At 36.2% G+C, this 16,860-nt stretch overlaps 1 protein-coding gene across 4 annotated transcripts in view; it reads left to right on the top strand.

Moving 5' to 3' along the window:
* Positions 1-16,860, top strand: part of NAALADL2 (N-acetylated alpha-linked acidic dipeptidase like 2) — a 355,925-nt gene that overhangs the window by 303,070 nt on the left and 35,995 nt on the right. For all 4 annotated transcript variants that reach the window (XM_072344515.1, XM_072344516.1, XM_072344517.1 and 1 more), the window contains 2 exons: positions 321-467; positions 13,799-13,894. In XM_072344515.1, the coding sequence (XP_072200616.1) occupies positions 321-467; positions 13,799-13,894 (243 nt within the window). The remainder of the gene's footprint in view (positions 1-320; positions 468-13,798; positions 13,895-16,860) is intronic.

Here is a 16,860-nt window from a genome sequence, read left to right as displayed (position 1 = left end):
ATCTCCTACCCTATATGGAAATTTTCACATGCCTACCAAAGGGTCCTTCTTGTTCCTCTCCTACCATTTCAGTTAGATGGGACTTTAATTGTCCTTTGAAAGTCTCAGACATGTTGCAGTGTATTCTTTATTCCCTGTTTCGAACACTGAATCATATCATCAATAGATGATGAAAGATTTGTAGACTTTCCTGATGTAAGTTCCAGCCTGTTTTTGAAGTTCTTTGAGCAAAACACTGTGTAAATGGTATGCTGACATGAGTTGTTAAGTGTCTGGTTGCAAATAAATAAGTGGAGCTTTGATTTGTGTTTGTTTTTCAGAGTCAGAGCATCAATTGTGTGGAAAAGATGAAATGTCCAGGATCTAATGTGAGTTCTGTGCAGACTCAGGGAGATTCTGATTACTTCATCAACCATCTTGGAGTACCTGCAATGCAGTTTTCTTATGAGGATATCAGCACATCAGAGGTACTTACAACTAAAAATAAACAAATTGCAAATAGCAGAAAGCTAGAATAAGGTTTTCTCCGTTATATCCTTACATGCCAGATGTGTTCTTCAAAGTTATAACGATACAGTTTTTTTGATCTTCAGCAGATTACCACAGAACTTCAAACCTTCCAGTTTTATGGGACTGCAATATTCAAACAAACAGGGAAGTGTTTAGAATGAAGGAAAAAAAAGATTGTAGGACGTTGTGTTAACAACCTTAATACTAGTTGTGGTATTATAGGTTATTTATGTTCTAACCCAACATAGAGGAAATAAGTTCTGGTATGTATTTCTGTTTCTGCAAAGGAGGGTGAGATGGCCTTCAAAATGATTTTTATAATCATCTTCATCCTCTGGGCCAAGCTTGCCTCTCTAGTGTATGCATTGGTTCAAAAGATCTTGGTTACTCTTGATTGGAGTTTTCATGTTCTTTTATTTCCAGACCAGCTTGGAATTAAACAAGCATAATCTGCTTGGAAGGTTTATCCTTCCTTAGCCTTCTCTTTTGTAGGTTATAGCAAATGCAATGTAGGTTGTAGCAAATGCTCCTGGACAACTTAAACTTGTGGAATCAAACTCCATAACCAACTTAGTTGTAAAGCAGGTATGTTTAATGAGTGATGCACATACTCCCTGGTGCTCCACCTCACTTGCACACTGTTAGGACTTGCTACCTGGTCACCTGGCATTAGTTGTTTTGACATACAGCAGTTATAAAAACGGGTGTTTGCTTTATTGTAAATATAAAATGTACAGACTTCATATCCCTCTCTTTTTTGTTCTTACGCTGTGCATATCTACAAATGTGCATGTGTTCAAGAGTTCACAAACAAAACTGGGAGTAGAATGGGAGCCCTTCCTGACACTGTGTGCTAATGCACTTCTATTTCACAAATGCAAAACAAAGCAGAAAAATTCCAAATGTTGAAGTGTTACCATGAAGATGTGTAAATTAAAGTAGATGAAGTCAAGAATTGATATAAATAAGCAGTCTTTTTTGTTTCTAAACATCACTGCACCTATTAGGCAAAAGGTATTCCATTTCAGGTTAAACACAATGCAAAGTCTTTAAGGAAAACATGAAGGCAGAAGCTCTGTGAGTGCAATGTTTGTGACAGGCTTGTCATCTGCTGCACTTTTCTGTTGTCACTTAACAGCTGTTCCGCATAGTTTTCATTCCAGATCTGCTCATACAGAATCTATAGAGCATGAGAAAGAATCTGCAGACGTTAGTATATCAAAATAACGAGTCTTTCCCAGCAACATTTCCAACACGATCACTGAATGTTCCCTTGGCTAAAAGGAAAATGTAGTTTTTCACATTCAGTTTGCTTTGCAGCTGTACTTTTTTTTTTTTCTCTCAAAATGATTCAGCAATACAATTAAACTTGTAAAAAAGAAAAAAGTTTTCATATTTGCTTAAACAAACAGAATTTGACTCGCTTTCAAAATGCAGCTTTTGTCCTCCTTGCAAATTCATTTCCTGGAAATAAACCTGCTGTACATTACTTCAGTTTTGAAGTTGATGTACTTCTCAGACCACAAGATGTATTAACATCATGAAATCTGTTTTGTGTGAGAAATAAATCTGCTTAGCCAAATTTGAAACATTCTGCTGGCAAGAAGATGGAGTTTTTCTTCAGAAAAGTGAAGTTTCACTGAGTGATTAAATTTGAATTCCTTGCTTTTATTTGTTATTCATTGTACTGATTATTACCAGTGCATCGAAACATGGGCTCAGGGCCTGGTGTAGTTTGTTATATTCTTCCAGACAAGGCATTCGGGGACAAGCTGAGGGTTCTGTTTCTTGTATCAAGCATGGATGCTACTTTTGTAAGGCAGACAGAAACTATGCTGGGTTTACAGCTGAATTAATCACTATTGTAGAAGTTCTCTTGTACAAGTCAATGACTGAAAATGGTCTGTTGAGGTATGGGGAGTGATTTTTAATTGTTTACTTTCAAGGCATTCCACTTCCCTGGTTGTGCATCAGCTTTGTACGCGTTATTGTGAAACAAGGTATGTGTTCAGGAAGGCAGATTTCAGAAAGTGAATGATTTGATGTGTTTTTTTGTAGGCTAGGTAGCTTTTTTCTGCTGTCCCTTTCAGTGCTGTGACCTACTCAGGAAGCTCTTATTTTGGAGTATAAGCTAGTTGTTTCCCTTACCCACCCATCAGATAGCATGCATTGTCACATAGAAATGACACACTGTATAAGCACTATTCCATGTGCAGAAAAAAACGCTGGTTTAAAGCAAAGTGGTTTGAGACTTGTGCTTGGTAGTCTGTCTACAAAGCAAGAGTTATAAGTCAGCATTTGCAGTGCAGTTCTTACACAGAAAGTGTAATGCCGGTCCTTGGAGGGGAGGTTTGTAAAAACTTTTTATTGGTAGGAACCTGTGGTGTAAATAAGGGGAAATAATAGTTGCAAGAGGAAGTGTTCAGATCAGAAGTGTAAGTAAAAAACTTGCTTGAAATTATCTGATGTGCTCAAGCAGAGCCTTGAGGTGGTTAAATATGTGTGGCAATTGCCTATGGTTAGATCTGTGGGCAAGTGCATTATAAGTACACATGTATAGAAAATGCAGCAAGTGAAATCGAGCTCACTTAATTATAAGCAGAAAATACACAGCATTTTGATCTGCCAGTAAGAGGTAAACTTGGAAGAATTTCTCAGATATAAGATAGAACATTTTACCTCTGTGTGAGGGCCATGTTCTCATTTCCAGAATGCTGGATCATTTTTTTTCTGATAGTTCAGATCCTCTTACTTTGAAGAGTCGTGCTTTTCAAACTAATGATTAATTTCCATCCAAGTGATCATATAGAACATTACTTCTCACTCTGGAGTCACATTTCATCCACATGGATTCCACCAAACCACTGCACTTCTGCTTGAAAAGTTTAACTTCTTTTTCCAGTTTAGCTTTTTCCTTACCTTCCTATTTTTCAAGTTTGCACAACAGAATTTGTTTTTATTGTGTCTTTCTTAGCAGTGTATATCATAGTTGCTGAAGTATAAGAATGTATGTAAAACACAGAGATTGAGTACTGTGGCTGCCTAACGTTTGGGTACAAGATGAATATAATCTGGATTTGCTGTGGTTTCAGTTAGAGATTTGATTGTTTCCTGAGCATTGGAAATGAAGCACCAGACTGCTCAGCATTTTGTAGCCCTTCTGGTCGTTTGCAAATATAAGCTGACACTGGAGCTTTTCTTCTGTTTTGATGGAGCTATTTTGAGCTCTTTTTCATGATGTAAATTGTCTGTTTCTGTCCCATTTCTGTAGTATTGTAGACTACAGTTTCATGAGGCATCCAATTTTTTTTTAATTAGAGCTAGATGGTTTTCTGTGTTATCTGCATATTATTCATCTTTCTCAGTACATTCCATTTCATAATGATTTCTGTTTGATATCAAAGAATCTTAAATCCCTTCTGCAATAATGTGCCAGATTGCATGAATGGTAGCATTATCATTTTGTTTTGAGAAAACACGTTAGCACACAAACAAAGCAAAACCAAAAAAAACCCAAACCTACAACAACAACAAAAAAAAAACACATTTAAATGCCCTACCTTCTGTTTTGTGGGGTTGGAAGTTTTTTTTTTACTATTTATTGATGGACTCATATTTAGCATGAAATATTTTATGACAGCTGTCCAAGTTTGGATTTGCAGGGCTTACAGAACATTTACTTTTACACCTACACCATAAAAGTTGTTTTCCGTATCTTCAGTCAAACTTAAGTACAGGCATGAACTATAAAAATTACCTGTCACATTATTCACAGAGTAGACCAAGATAGTGCAATACCATGGACCACTAAGCTAATTTAGAAGAAAAATGAAAAGATGTTTCTCTATAGAAGGCATTTCTATGTAATATATGTAGAAGAGTTTAGAATTTTGACAGTTTTAGATTGTATCCCCTTTAGAGAGAATGCATAATGATTTTTTATTTCTGTTGAAATATGCATAACTTTTTGAAGGTAACTTTCAGCTTTCATTAGAGCCCTTAAAAGTGATTTTTGCCCACACTGGTGTAAAACAAAGGCCACTAAGTCTCAACTCTTCAATGAATATGGCACCTTGATTGTGCTTTTACCATCAATTTCCACTTGCTCCTGCTGCCCCCACCACTGCCCTCTTCTTTTTATCACTCTTATGCGTAACTTTCTGCAGTTTCTTGATTTCAGTATTTACATGCTCAGGCTGATATATCATGCACTTATTTCAAAACAAATCAAAAGCTCTGCAAGTTTTCTTTGTTATCACAAAAGAAACGGAGGAGCTGTCCTTGATGGAGAGAACTTACAGCCTAGTTTACTGAGAAATAACTCCCATGTTTCATGCTGCTTTTATCTCTTTCATGTGTTCAAGTTAGTGCACAGGGAGGGCTGAGGCATTATGGAGTTCTCATCTGTGGCGTGTGTCTTAAAAGAGTGAACTGGAAACTGGTGTTTACACCAATCTATCATGTATGGGAGCAATGCAGAATGTCTGTAAGTTGTGGGTTTGGGTGCCAGTAATTAGGAACTCCGTTTAATATGTACTGTGTGGTCCTTTAGCTTTTTCGTTTATTTTATGTGTTTGTGTGTCAAATGAAGTTTCAAACTGAGCATGCAAATTAATAGAATTCAGGTGGCTTGGTGTGGTGGGAGTCCGTACAGGATCAGGACTTTCACTAGTCATCTGGATAGGCAACGGTGGGAGCATACCACAAATACCACCTGTTAACCAGGTTGTTCTGTTCATTGTCGTTACTGAATCACTGATCTTCTGATTCAATTCCAGTTATGACCTTGACATGATATTTATATTAATTTAGTTTAAAAATAGTGCTTAAAATTGACCTCAGTGAGCTCAGCTTAATATAAATGTAATTTGTAGGAAGCATTCAGAATTATTTTTATTTTATAATTACCAACTGCATTACCAATCATCCCATCATAGTTAATTCTGCAGAGTAGATGATGGCCACTGACTATTTCCAGGTGAATTCCTATGTCCATTACCATTATAACCTCCAGCACTTCATTTCTTCAGTTTCACACAACAGTGAAAATAAGCCCATCAGTGAGCTACCACCATTTCTCTGACTGCCAGAATTTAGCACAAGCTGCTATTCTTTGAAAGAACAGCTCTCTGCCTGCGTATCTGATGCCGAATGAATTTTATATATCAACAGGACTGAAAAAAAAAAAACAAACAGTAAATTTGTGAGAAGGATTAATAATCCACAGTGATGGACACAACTTCTGTCTTCCAGCTACACCAGCTTAGCTGGAACTTACCTGATCGAGTAGCATGCATTTCATGTTAAGCAGCTAGATGTATCATAAACAAACACTGATAAGACTTACTCTAACAATCCTCTCCTGAAAGATTCTTGTCAAGCAGTATATATAAATATATGTGTGTACAACACGTACAGAGATTTTGTTTAACCTCGCAAACTCTGCGTAAAGCAAGAAATCTAACTGCACACGCACACACTTACATCTGCCTACCTGTATCTAAAGCAAAAATGATTAGTCTGATTTGTGATATCCTTTACTGAGAGCCATTTTTGTATTGTTATTGTGGTTCAATGGTCAAACAGCTACAGTGCTTAAAATCAATTTTATGATCTAAAGTTTCTGATCTCTATATTCTTAATGCAGTTATCTCGGCATTATGTATCACATCATTAATCTTACTGTTACTCCATAACCGGATAATTCTCTCCTTTGCTTCTGGCATGTCCTCAGGACGCTTTCCAGATAGGAAAGAATTTTGATATCTCAAGACTTGATCATCTACAACTGACCAGGCTCTTCTGGTAAATTTTTTGCTATCTTTCCACTGTTAACATCTCTGTCCTTCTGGACAGAGTTAAACAGCATCAATTAATTTAACATATCAAGAATTTCAGTTACAAGCATCACAGCATTATTTTCTTTGAGGGGTCAAAGCAGAGTATATACAAATGCATGCTCTGTTTATTTTAGCCTTAGCTTAGTTCTGTAGCTTATCCTTGGATGTCCTCAGAAGAGAATTAGTGCCAGTTGCTTTGCCTTTGTATTTCAGAGAGATGTCCACTGGCTTTCCAGTCTAAGTAGGTTTCCTGGTTTCCTCTTTCTTTCAGCCTTTCCAGCTAAAGTTACAAGCATGTAACTTCCCTCCTCACTTTCCTGTTCCTTTTTTTTGAGTATATGCTAAATCTTTTAAGATTTAACAAAGGTTTGCAAAAGACAAACGTTTATTAGCCTCAGAGTGGCAGGTTGCTTAGGAACTCAGGATTTTGATTTTTTAAACTGTCGGTGCAGTTTGCTGCTGCATTTAGTTCTGGGAGATTTTACGAAGTTTGCAGTAGAACTTCAAGGTCAACAGGGATAAGCAATTGCATGAAACAAGGTGAAGAGAGATTTTAGTTTTGTTTATGGACAAACTGCAGTGTCTAATGAAATGTAGTCTAATCTGTCCTCAGGATGTCATCCTGGGACTGCATACAACCATGAACCCTTATTTGAGTCACTGATAGGTTATTAAAGTCAGCTTGTATTTTTATTGATAGATGCAATCAAGCTCTGATTTGAAGGCTGTGTTGCTTCCTTAGCATAATGGCTTTATTTTCCATTAGACCTACAGATGAACTGCTCTTCCTTTGGGGGAAATCTTTCATAAGGTTCTAGATTTCTGCTATTTCTTCCTATTTATGCTACTGATTCTGCTGCTGAAGCAGTCAGGGAAGATTTGTAAAAGGAATAAAGCAATGCATGTATCCAAAATCTTAAAAGTTACTTTCATGCTGCAGCCTCATAGCCTTACAGTGATTATTTCAATTCACTTACAAATGCAGGGAAGAAAACATTATGTTAAAGGAGATGAAAGAATGGTGCTTATGTTCTTTTCCTGTCTGATGGCTGTTGGCTTGAAGCTTTTTCTGGCTCCAATTGATTTGAATAATAAAGTAAATTGTGCAGCAGTGATTGAAAGTCTGCTGCTTCTGTTTTCTGTGCAGTCTGGTTTGGCAGGCCTTGCTTATTTTGTCCAGCATCTGGTGACACTGCAAGGTCAGTGCATAGCTTTACCAGAATGAGAAAAAAGAAATTAATTTGGTCTTCTTTCTTTAGTAAAAGTTCTTTAGTCAACTGAAATAGGGATATTTTTAAAGAAAACCTCCTTGTCAGCAGCTCCAGCAGTCATGCCCATTTTGGCGGAATAGGATCATTCTCACTTGGAGATTTTTGAAACAGTAAGTCATGGCAACCTCAAAGGTTTGCTTTACAGAAGTAATTAAAAAGCATACATGTGTTAAATCTTTAGTTTTGTTTAGCCAGTAGAAGATGGCTTTTAAATCTTAATCGTTCATGGATTTTATGGGTAAATGTTTAATTTGTTGTTAAGAGTATTTGCAAGAAAGGGAAAAGTCAGTCAGTCAATAAGATGGTGATACATGCACTCCCTTTTGTGATATATTTGCAGATTTAAGGGCCTCTGTTAGTGTGAAATCCTATATGCCACACCTTAATGCCTGGTGTTGTTTCATCAGTTCAGTTTAAACCACATATTTGAGAATCATACTTTGGCTTTGCTGTGTTCTTTGCGACATGATCCGCTGTTTCACTAAATCTATTTAAAATGCAATTAAGTATCAAAAAAAAAGAAGAAAAACCACATGTTAATCTATGAGATGCACTTTTCCATTACTTTATTTTGGCCCTTGTTCCAATGAAACCTCTCAGTCCATCTCTTCTGTGTTGCCAGGAAAAAAAAAAATAGAAAAAGGAAAAAAAAGAAAGAAAGAAAACAAACAAACAAACAACAACAAAAAAAGAAGAAAATGGAGAAGAGATGGTCTTTTAGCCTATCTGAGGTGAAACAGCTGTTTCACAAATAATAGAACTGTGCATTTGTTGCCAAGGTACCATATGCCAATTCCTTGACTTAGGGTAAAATGGAATAAGGAATTAGTGAGAGCGTGCAGTGCAGAATTTAAAGGTATTTTTGTTCTGCTTACTGCTTTCTCTTTATCTTTCTGACATGGTTTTCTCCTTCATACTATGAGAAATTTTTGGCAGTGTCCATGAATTACAGATACAAACATGTCCTCGTGCATCTGTAGTCCTCTATGGGTAATAGCTTTAGACTGGCATAACTTGATAGTGGCGGCTCTGCAGGTGAATTCAGCATCCCAAGTAGACTTGTTTCCCAGTCTGATTTGGAAGGCAAGCACTGCTTCCTTTCTGTTTTATTGTCCAGTCATTGCATGTTTGTGTGTCCCCCTCAGGCTGCTGCGATTCTGCCCCTTTGTGCTGTTGTATTACAAAAAGGCAGAAAGAGTGCAACAGTTTAATAGCTAGTGGAACAGATCCAGGTGTGAATGGGCAACAGATTATATTCTCAGTCCTGATGCAGCAGAGGCTTTATACCTCTAAATTCTCATCCACTAGACATTATTCTTTGATCTATATGAAGAAATAAACAGCTTTCTTTTGACATTCATCTTTTTTGTTGTTGTTTGTTTTGGTTGGTTGGTTTGGCTTGGTTTTTTATGTTTGCTTTGCAGAGTTTGGGACTCATGGCAGCCTTTGACTATTGTGTTTATATTGTTTGACCTAACTGTACAAATTGTCAAAGGATTTTTTTTTCCTTATTGCTTTCCTTCTATTGTTCCTTCGTAAGTGTCTCTTACTTTTGTGCCGTACTAAATTGGAAGTACAAATACTGTGTAGTGAAGAAGGACAAAGTTGTAAGTGTTAACAATATTGACTAATATTGACAAGTCAAACTGTTAAAGTTTTTCTGGACCGAGCATGACTGCTGAGTCAAGAAACCTCCATTGAATGTTTATACTGCACAAACACTGCATTTTACTTTCAAAAAAAAAACAACAAAACAACCAAAACAAAACACACAAATCTGCAGAGATTTATGGATTATAAATATATAACAGAACTATTTCTATTATTTTGCTTTCTATTTTATATAATTTATTTTTAATGGCAGCAGAAAAGAACTCTAAAATAAGTTTAAGTATAAATTCAGATTTACTTTAAATAACCAGAAGTGCTGGATTTTTATTCGTGATTTTAAAAGTGAAAGTTGATAAATGAATTGGAGGTATGACATAGGAAGCTACAATATGGAGTGGCAAATTTAGAGCCTTGAGAAGATGAAGTATGCTATTCAGTTTGTTATTAGAGGGCAGATAAGATAAGTTAGGAATAGTGGTCTAATAGATCAGGATTTAATTTTAATGCAAACGTCCATCGTATATAAGCAAGAGCAAGCTAGGTTTGGAGTTTTTTCTTTCTGCGTCTTAGATCCTCATTTAATCAATTCATTAATCAATTAATTACTGTCAGGGGACCTGAGGGCAGCAAGAAATCAGGTTCAAATTAAAAAGAAAAGGAGGCAATTTGTTTTGAGATTGAAAGTTGTGTGTTCAATCGAAGTTTAATCAGAAGCGACCCATTATTTGAAAAGTGGAACATCAACGTCTTTCTAATTTCACAGAATGCTTCATTAAATGAGTTCTGAAAAGATCAGGTTAACTGATCATTCCAAAAGGAATATGAGACAAATGGGATTTTTGGAAGCTAGCTTCCAAATGCTGTTATACTCATTCATTTCTCTTCTGAAGAGTGAAACCAGAAGTTTCATACTGGGAATTCAAGAATTATTTCTACTCTCTTGTCTACCTATTGCATTACAAAAGTATAGATTAAAATCAGAAGAGAGAGCATTCTTGATTCAGTTGGATTGTTCGGGGTGCCTACAGAAAAATTTACAAATGCTGGCAGATAGCCAAGAGAAAACTGAATTGGACAAATTGGATGAATTGGACTGCCCAAATTTTAGAGTGTCTCACAGTGGTCTGACGTGATGCCAGTTATTATGTTGACGTGATGCTTTGATTTACTGCTCATCTTTGCTGGGTTTTGTTTGTTTGTTTTGTTTTGTTTTTGTGTTCCTTTAATAGGCAGCAGTTAAATTGAAGTAGTAATAAAGGCTTCCTGCTGACCTTGCCCAGCTGCTGTGGTCTCCACAAGGTTGTCAGAAATCTTTGTTAGGAGGGTTAATTGCTCAGTGGCTTCCAGAGGAGGAGTGGATCTGGGAGAATTCTCCAGAGCATAGATGTAGCAAGTGAAGGAGAGGATCACTGTGAAAGGAATGCAGCAATAAAAATCAAGAGAATCTCCAAACTTTTCATTGCAGAAGGGACTGATCAGACAAAGAAAAAGCACAGTCATAGCCTGGAGAAGACAAATGGGAAAAAAGGAATTTTTATCTTGGGGGTTACAAGCAGGGACTGTGCTGTAAAAAGCTTCTTAATTAACCGTATCTAAATCTCCCCTCTTTTAATTTCTAACCAATTCTCCTTCTTCTATCACAGCAGGCTGCTAAAGACAGACTCTGCTGAAGCGTCTATCTCCTTCATTCTTATAGCCTCCCCACTATCTGGTCTCCCCATGGCCTTCTCTTTTCCCTCCAGGCTGAACAGCCCCAGCTCTCTCTCAGCCTGTTGTCATAGGATGAAGCTTAAAATAACAAAACAAGAGACAAAAAGACAAACGTTATTTACAAAACCTCTTTACAAAACTTCTTGACAAAGATTGTTACCCTGAACTCTGTTCTCAGAAAACTGAGAAACTCAGAAAGCTTTGAACAAAACTAAAGTTTGTCTCTCCATTTGCTTCCAGGAGTGTAGTAAAACTGATCCACATCAGAACTCCAGTTTGCTTGGGGTTCAGTCATGCCACTCACCTGTAAAATCCAAATACTTATGAAATAGTATTTCTTTCTACTTAAATTGTGCAAAAGGAGCAAGACCTCCTGCTTCATGAACAAAAAAATGATAAAACTTTCAAGAGTTCCAGTAGACTTCATAGCTCATGGAAGACAGCCCTGTGAACTGAATAAATAATGAAAGAGTCACTTCCTCATTACTGGTGAGGGAGAAACTTTACATGGTGCTTTAAATTCTGTATATTGACAAAAAGAACTTTGCTACATCTTCAGAGAACAAAATTTTACTTGGATGTTGGCTGTGGTTCTATTAATCGGTCTCAAAGTCAGAGTCAAAGTTATGTATGTCTGTCTGTCTTTGTGCTCGGGAAATATAATACTCTGGAAAAATGGTAGTTTAGGTAAAATACTGGTAACAGAAAAACACTTTGGCTCTTTTTCCTTTCTAACTATTGAAACCAAATTCAGTTGAACATCAAAACAGGCTTTCCTCTAGATAATGGAGAACAGAGCTAGTTCTGATAATTTTTCCTCTTCCCGTTAAATATGTTGTATTTAAGTAATTAATGAAGAAGTATTTTAAAAATTTCCAAAAAATTAATTGCTTTGCTTCTATTGTTGTGTGACTTAGCACTGGGAATGTTTTGAATCCATTTCTATCAGTCATATAGTAACTGATGTTCTGCATCATTTTCAGTGTGGTAGCATCTTGTTTCTGTAACTCTGCTTAAGAGTGGAAGAGCTTTGATAGATGGCTTATGGTAGATGTCGATAATCAATCAGAGATGTCATGTCACCAAAGAGGAATATGGGCAGTTTCTCCTTTGTTTGTTTCTGGTAGTTATGGGTGTCATGTGCCTCCAATTTGTGCTGCCATTTTACACACTCACTGTAATATTCTTACAAGCATGTATTTGCATAAACTGTTTGTCCTGCAGAATTAAATAGGGCAGTTTAATAGTTATTTAATTACATGGATGAGGCCACTCCAATTAAAGCTTGCCCTGAACACTTTGACAAAAAATACTGGAAATTGAGACTGTGCAGGCAAGCATATGTAGGTGTTTATTTTAAAAATTGATTAGTATGAGTAAAATACTGTTTTTTTCATTAGAGAAACCTGCTGGTCACTTTGAAGCCACTTTATTAGTCTATCTTCTCTTCTTATTGGTGATGCTACTATATAGATAATCAGGCATTTTTTATTAAGCATACATCCCTATTCATAAAAGATCAAAGGAACAATTGCACTTAAGATAATGAATAAATTATTAGTATGATTAGTGTACGTGATAGTAAAACAAGAATAGCCATCAGAGCCACTGGTAAATTTCAGGAGCTGCTGTGACTTTCACCCTTGTGCTTTTCTTGCGTTGATGATGCACTGGAATCATGGGGATTCCTTTCTTGGTAAAACAGACAAGCAGAGGATATTTACACTGGTAATTGAAAAAGATGTGCTTTCAGAACCTTGTCAATACTGCTAAACAATCTGGAGGAAAATAAACCAGAAAAATTGTTCATCTTGAATACAGAAGCAAGAGTTTTCTGAATTTTATTTGGAGTTCAATCTGAAAAGACTATAGATGCTTTCCAAAATGATTTTTACAGAGATGTAACAATGATACTTCTGATTTAGGTATTTCCAAGCCAGGGGTGCTGTCAATTTATTGCTTCTATTACTATTTTATATATATACTCACAGAACATAAAAATGTTCAGTCTTGAGGAACACTTATTTGGTTTGACATAAAGCTCTAGAACTGGTTATGGTAGTATGGTTAGGCTTCAGTTGGACTTGATGATCTTTGAGGTCTTCTCCAACCTGAGCAATATTCTATTCTCTTCTACAAATCCCACAAAATATAGTCCTTTTACAAGTCATGTGGTTTTGCTATGTTCCCTTTTTTAACGAATATACTTTCTTATGTTCTTATCATTGTCCCCATGCAGAAAAAAAAAAAAAAACATCACTAAAAGATACATGCAAATATAAGATCAAGGGCAGGGCTAACTTAATCTGAAACTGAATATGGAAGCTGATTCTTCCCTGGGAAATTCTGTCAGGGCTGTCAGACAAAGATTATTTCCATAGAACTGAGATGTGAAGATGTGTAAAAGAAGTACATTAATGAGGGGCTTACAGTCCTTTCGCATTCCCAGTTGCATACATCTGCTGAGCTTTTATGATATTCTGCATTGCAAAAGTTGTACGCTAAATGCAAAATCTTATAAAGGATCATAGGATATTATAGTTAAATGGGATAATACTGTATTTGTGTGCTGACAAATCAAAACCCAGAATAAGATTCATGAAAGATTTAGGCCTTCTGGTAGGAGATACATAATATTATGTTGTTGAATTGAGTTGCTTTGAGCTAACCAGAACTTGGCATAGGACCAAGGAATCAGTTAATTGGATGAGTAAAATAAATGCTATTAGTTACCAAAACTTAAGAATAATTGGAAAAGCTTTGAAACTCTGAACAAAATTCAGTAAACATTAGGAGGAAGAAATGGATGTTGAATGCTAAAAGTTTTCTGATTTTTTTTTTTTTTTTTCCTCACAGAATTCTAGCTTTCTCTCCGAAGCTCTTTTTCCTGTGCTTGTGACGAGAACTGAAGAGCTGGATCCCTCCTTCAAACTTCATGAGAACATTGCAAAGGTAACTGAAATTGAGTGATCTCATTTCCAGGTACTTTCTTTCACAGAGATAAATTTTGGTTTGTGAATATAGAAAGTTTTGAGAGATGATCTAGTGTTGTTTTCATATTAATACTTGTTTTCTAGTTAAAAGTGTTGGAGGATTTTTCATTGAGATTCACCTTCTGAACGTAATGTTGGTTAATCTGAATGATCAAAAGAGCTGTTGTGTGTGCTTCATTTAATGTGATTCAGTTGTATTTGTCGTAGTTCACATTAAGCTTGTCAGTGGCATGAATCTGAGGCATTGAGCATTGATGGCGGGAAGTAGAAAGTTTGTTGCTGTCGATTTTGACAGTAAAGAAGGCTCTGAGGGCACCTTTACCTGCACACACTTGGCTTTATGATCTGTCAGTGTTCTCACATGGGAAGAAGGGATCTGCCATCCTGGAGATGGGTTCTTGAGATCGGTCAACAGAGGGGTTATTCCCAAACTTAATGTGTTTTGACTCCCCTCTCACTGCTCCATTGTAGTACTACCTCTACGTTATTTATTCATATAAGCAAACTTACTCCTTGCTCTAAAGTGTTCTTTCTTCACTGTGTCCACTCATCAAGCCCTGATTCTGCAAAGATACATGTCTGTAAATGAAGTCTCCTTCATGAATTTATTCATTTGCACTCAAACTGCCTATAAACCTATTTAGACCTAACAAACTGACTTCTTTTTTTATTTGGAGCTACTTCTTTTTGGAAGAGCAGCTGCTATTGAAACATTTGTTTTAGCAACACAAAAATAAATTCTCAAAGATCAGCAAAATGGAAGTATAACATGTAGGCAGGCGAGCAGCTCTGGCAAAATAGTGACTGAGGTTTCATTGTGATGAAGAGCCAAGACTTCAGTTGCAGTAGTAGCAAGTTGTAGTGACATCTTAAGTGGGATTTACTGACCTTGAAATCTGAAGAGTGTTTTATAATATAAAATATCCATATAATCCATATATTGAGTATTAAAGTGGAGAGATGTTTGCCTGGATGGCAGGGAATGAATACAGTCCAGGAGAAATTGGTTGAGACGCAACTGTTGTCAAACACATACTCATAGAAATATGTCCTAACTTCAAACAAATTTTTTCAGTGTTATTCAGCAACCTACATCGGTGTTCCATGGTATCTATTTAACTGGAGATATTAATGATAAGTCTGAGAATACTTCTGTGTTTTGAAATATGTTCACTGGAGGAGTCTAATCATGTTCCAGGATTATGCAGTTCTGAAAGCTTTAATGGCAGTTCCCCAACAGGGAGTGCCACTGAAGCCACTTGCCTGATAACAGACTTGGAATAGCAATAACCTTTTATTGATTTTTGCTTTGGCACCAAAGTATTGAAAGATATGCCAGAAGTGACATAATTGGTTTTATAATGAGTTATTGGTGCTGACAGATGACTCTTGAGAAAATTATTAGTGATTCTAATTATTCTACACTTAGATTACAGAGCTGCATAAAGTAGAACTAACTACTGTAATGCCATTAACTTATAGACTTTACATTAAACAGCAGTAATGAGCAATATTTTCATTTGTAGAGGAAATACCTTTTGTGTGTGTGTAATACACTGTAGAAGATCCTTTTTTGATTTTTCTAAATAATCAATTCCAAAAATATGGCAGACATTATTTTCTTGAAACAAATGGAATAAAAAACACTAAGGTTTTGTGTGATTTGTAAATGAAATCCACATTTTAACCAAGAAAATGTACACCATGGAAACTGTGATATGAGGAATCCTCTAACATATCATACTGCTCAGGGGTATGTATTCCCATTTATCCATTGTATATTGCCATTTATTCTCTAAGACAAGTGAAAAGAATGCCCATTCATATTTGGAATGCAGTGATTTTTGTATCTTTGATAGTTCTTGTCTGCATAATTGCTGTAAGTCAATTTTTGTGGTTTGATGCATGCTATCTCTGCTAAATATTTGAGTAGGGAATTCCATCTCATCTCCATGCAGTAAGGTCTGTGAATGAGCTCTTTTTTTGTATGCATCTATACTGAAAAAGTTACAAGTAGCTGTGCATATATATGCAATATTTCCACAAATTATTAAAATACTAAGTTTATTGAAAAGAAGATAATATCTGAATTAATATGAAAGGGGGAAAACCCTTATTATTCCAAAGACTGTTAGTGCCTATTTAGAATCAATGCAGTAATACCATGGAGAAGAGTAATGATGCTGTTTGTTGCCGGAATTTAAAACCAAAACAAGATGTCATTGTAGTCAGCCAGCTTGAAACTTTCTTGCATTTCACTGAAGCATCTGTTGTATTTTTGGCAGGGATGCAGTCTTTGTAATATCAAGGTGGAAACAATTTCACAAAGCATGTACAGCACATCTACGTTGCAAAATTTTACCAGAAATGCTTCTTCCAGCATATTATTATTGGCATAGCTACTTCAATAAAGCACACTCACAAACATGTGTTGTTCCCACTACAAATCACCTTTTTTGTAATCAGATTACTTTTTGAAAAGCTGTGTGGCATTGTGGTTATGCATCCCAGTGGCATCTCCTTCAAGGCAACTGTGCATCTGGATTTGAATTGATGTGTTCCTTTTTCATTTAAAAATTTCCTTGATGTAGAACTACAGAATTTGGCAGAGTGGTTCATGATTACAGCAGAGAAAGAATATTATTTTAGAGCTACAACACAGGTATCAAAATACTGGCATGGCGTATACAGAACAAACACAAAATATTGAGAAAGCACCAGTCCAGTGCAACCAAGTTTACTGCATGTCCGAACCAATCCCAGTGAACCACATGGCAACCTGCCCCTGCATGACTCTGCAGTGTGCAAACTGGAAGTTTTTGTTCCCTCATGAAAATGTGATGCTTTGGAGTACCAATTTCTACAGATAACTTATCCAGTTAACTTTCCACAGTGATCTGTTCCTTTTGATGTCATTTTTAAATT

The sequence above is a fragment of the Excalfactoria chinensis genome, chromosome 9 (assembly GCF_039878825.1).
Source record: "Excalfactoria chinensis isolate bCotChi1 chromosome 9, bCotChi1.hap2, whole genome shotgun sequence".
NCBI lineage: Eukaryota > Metazoa > Chordata > Aves > Galliformes > Phasianidae > Excalfactoria > Excalfactoria chinensis.
The sequence above is the reverse complement of the archived record's forward strand: the minus strand, read 5'-3'. Positions and strand labels throughout refer to the sequence as shown.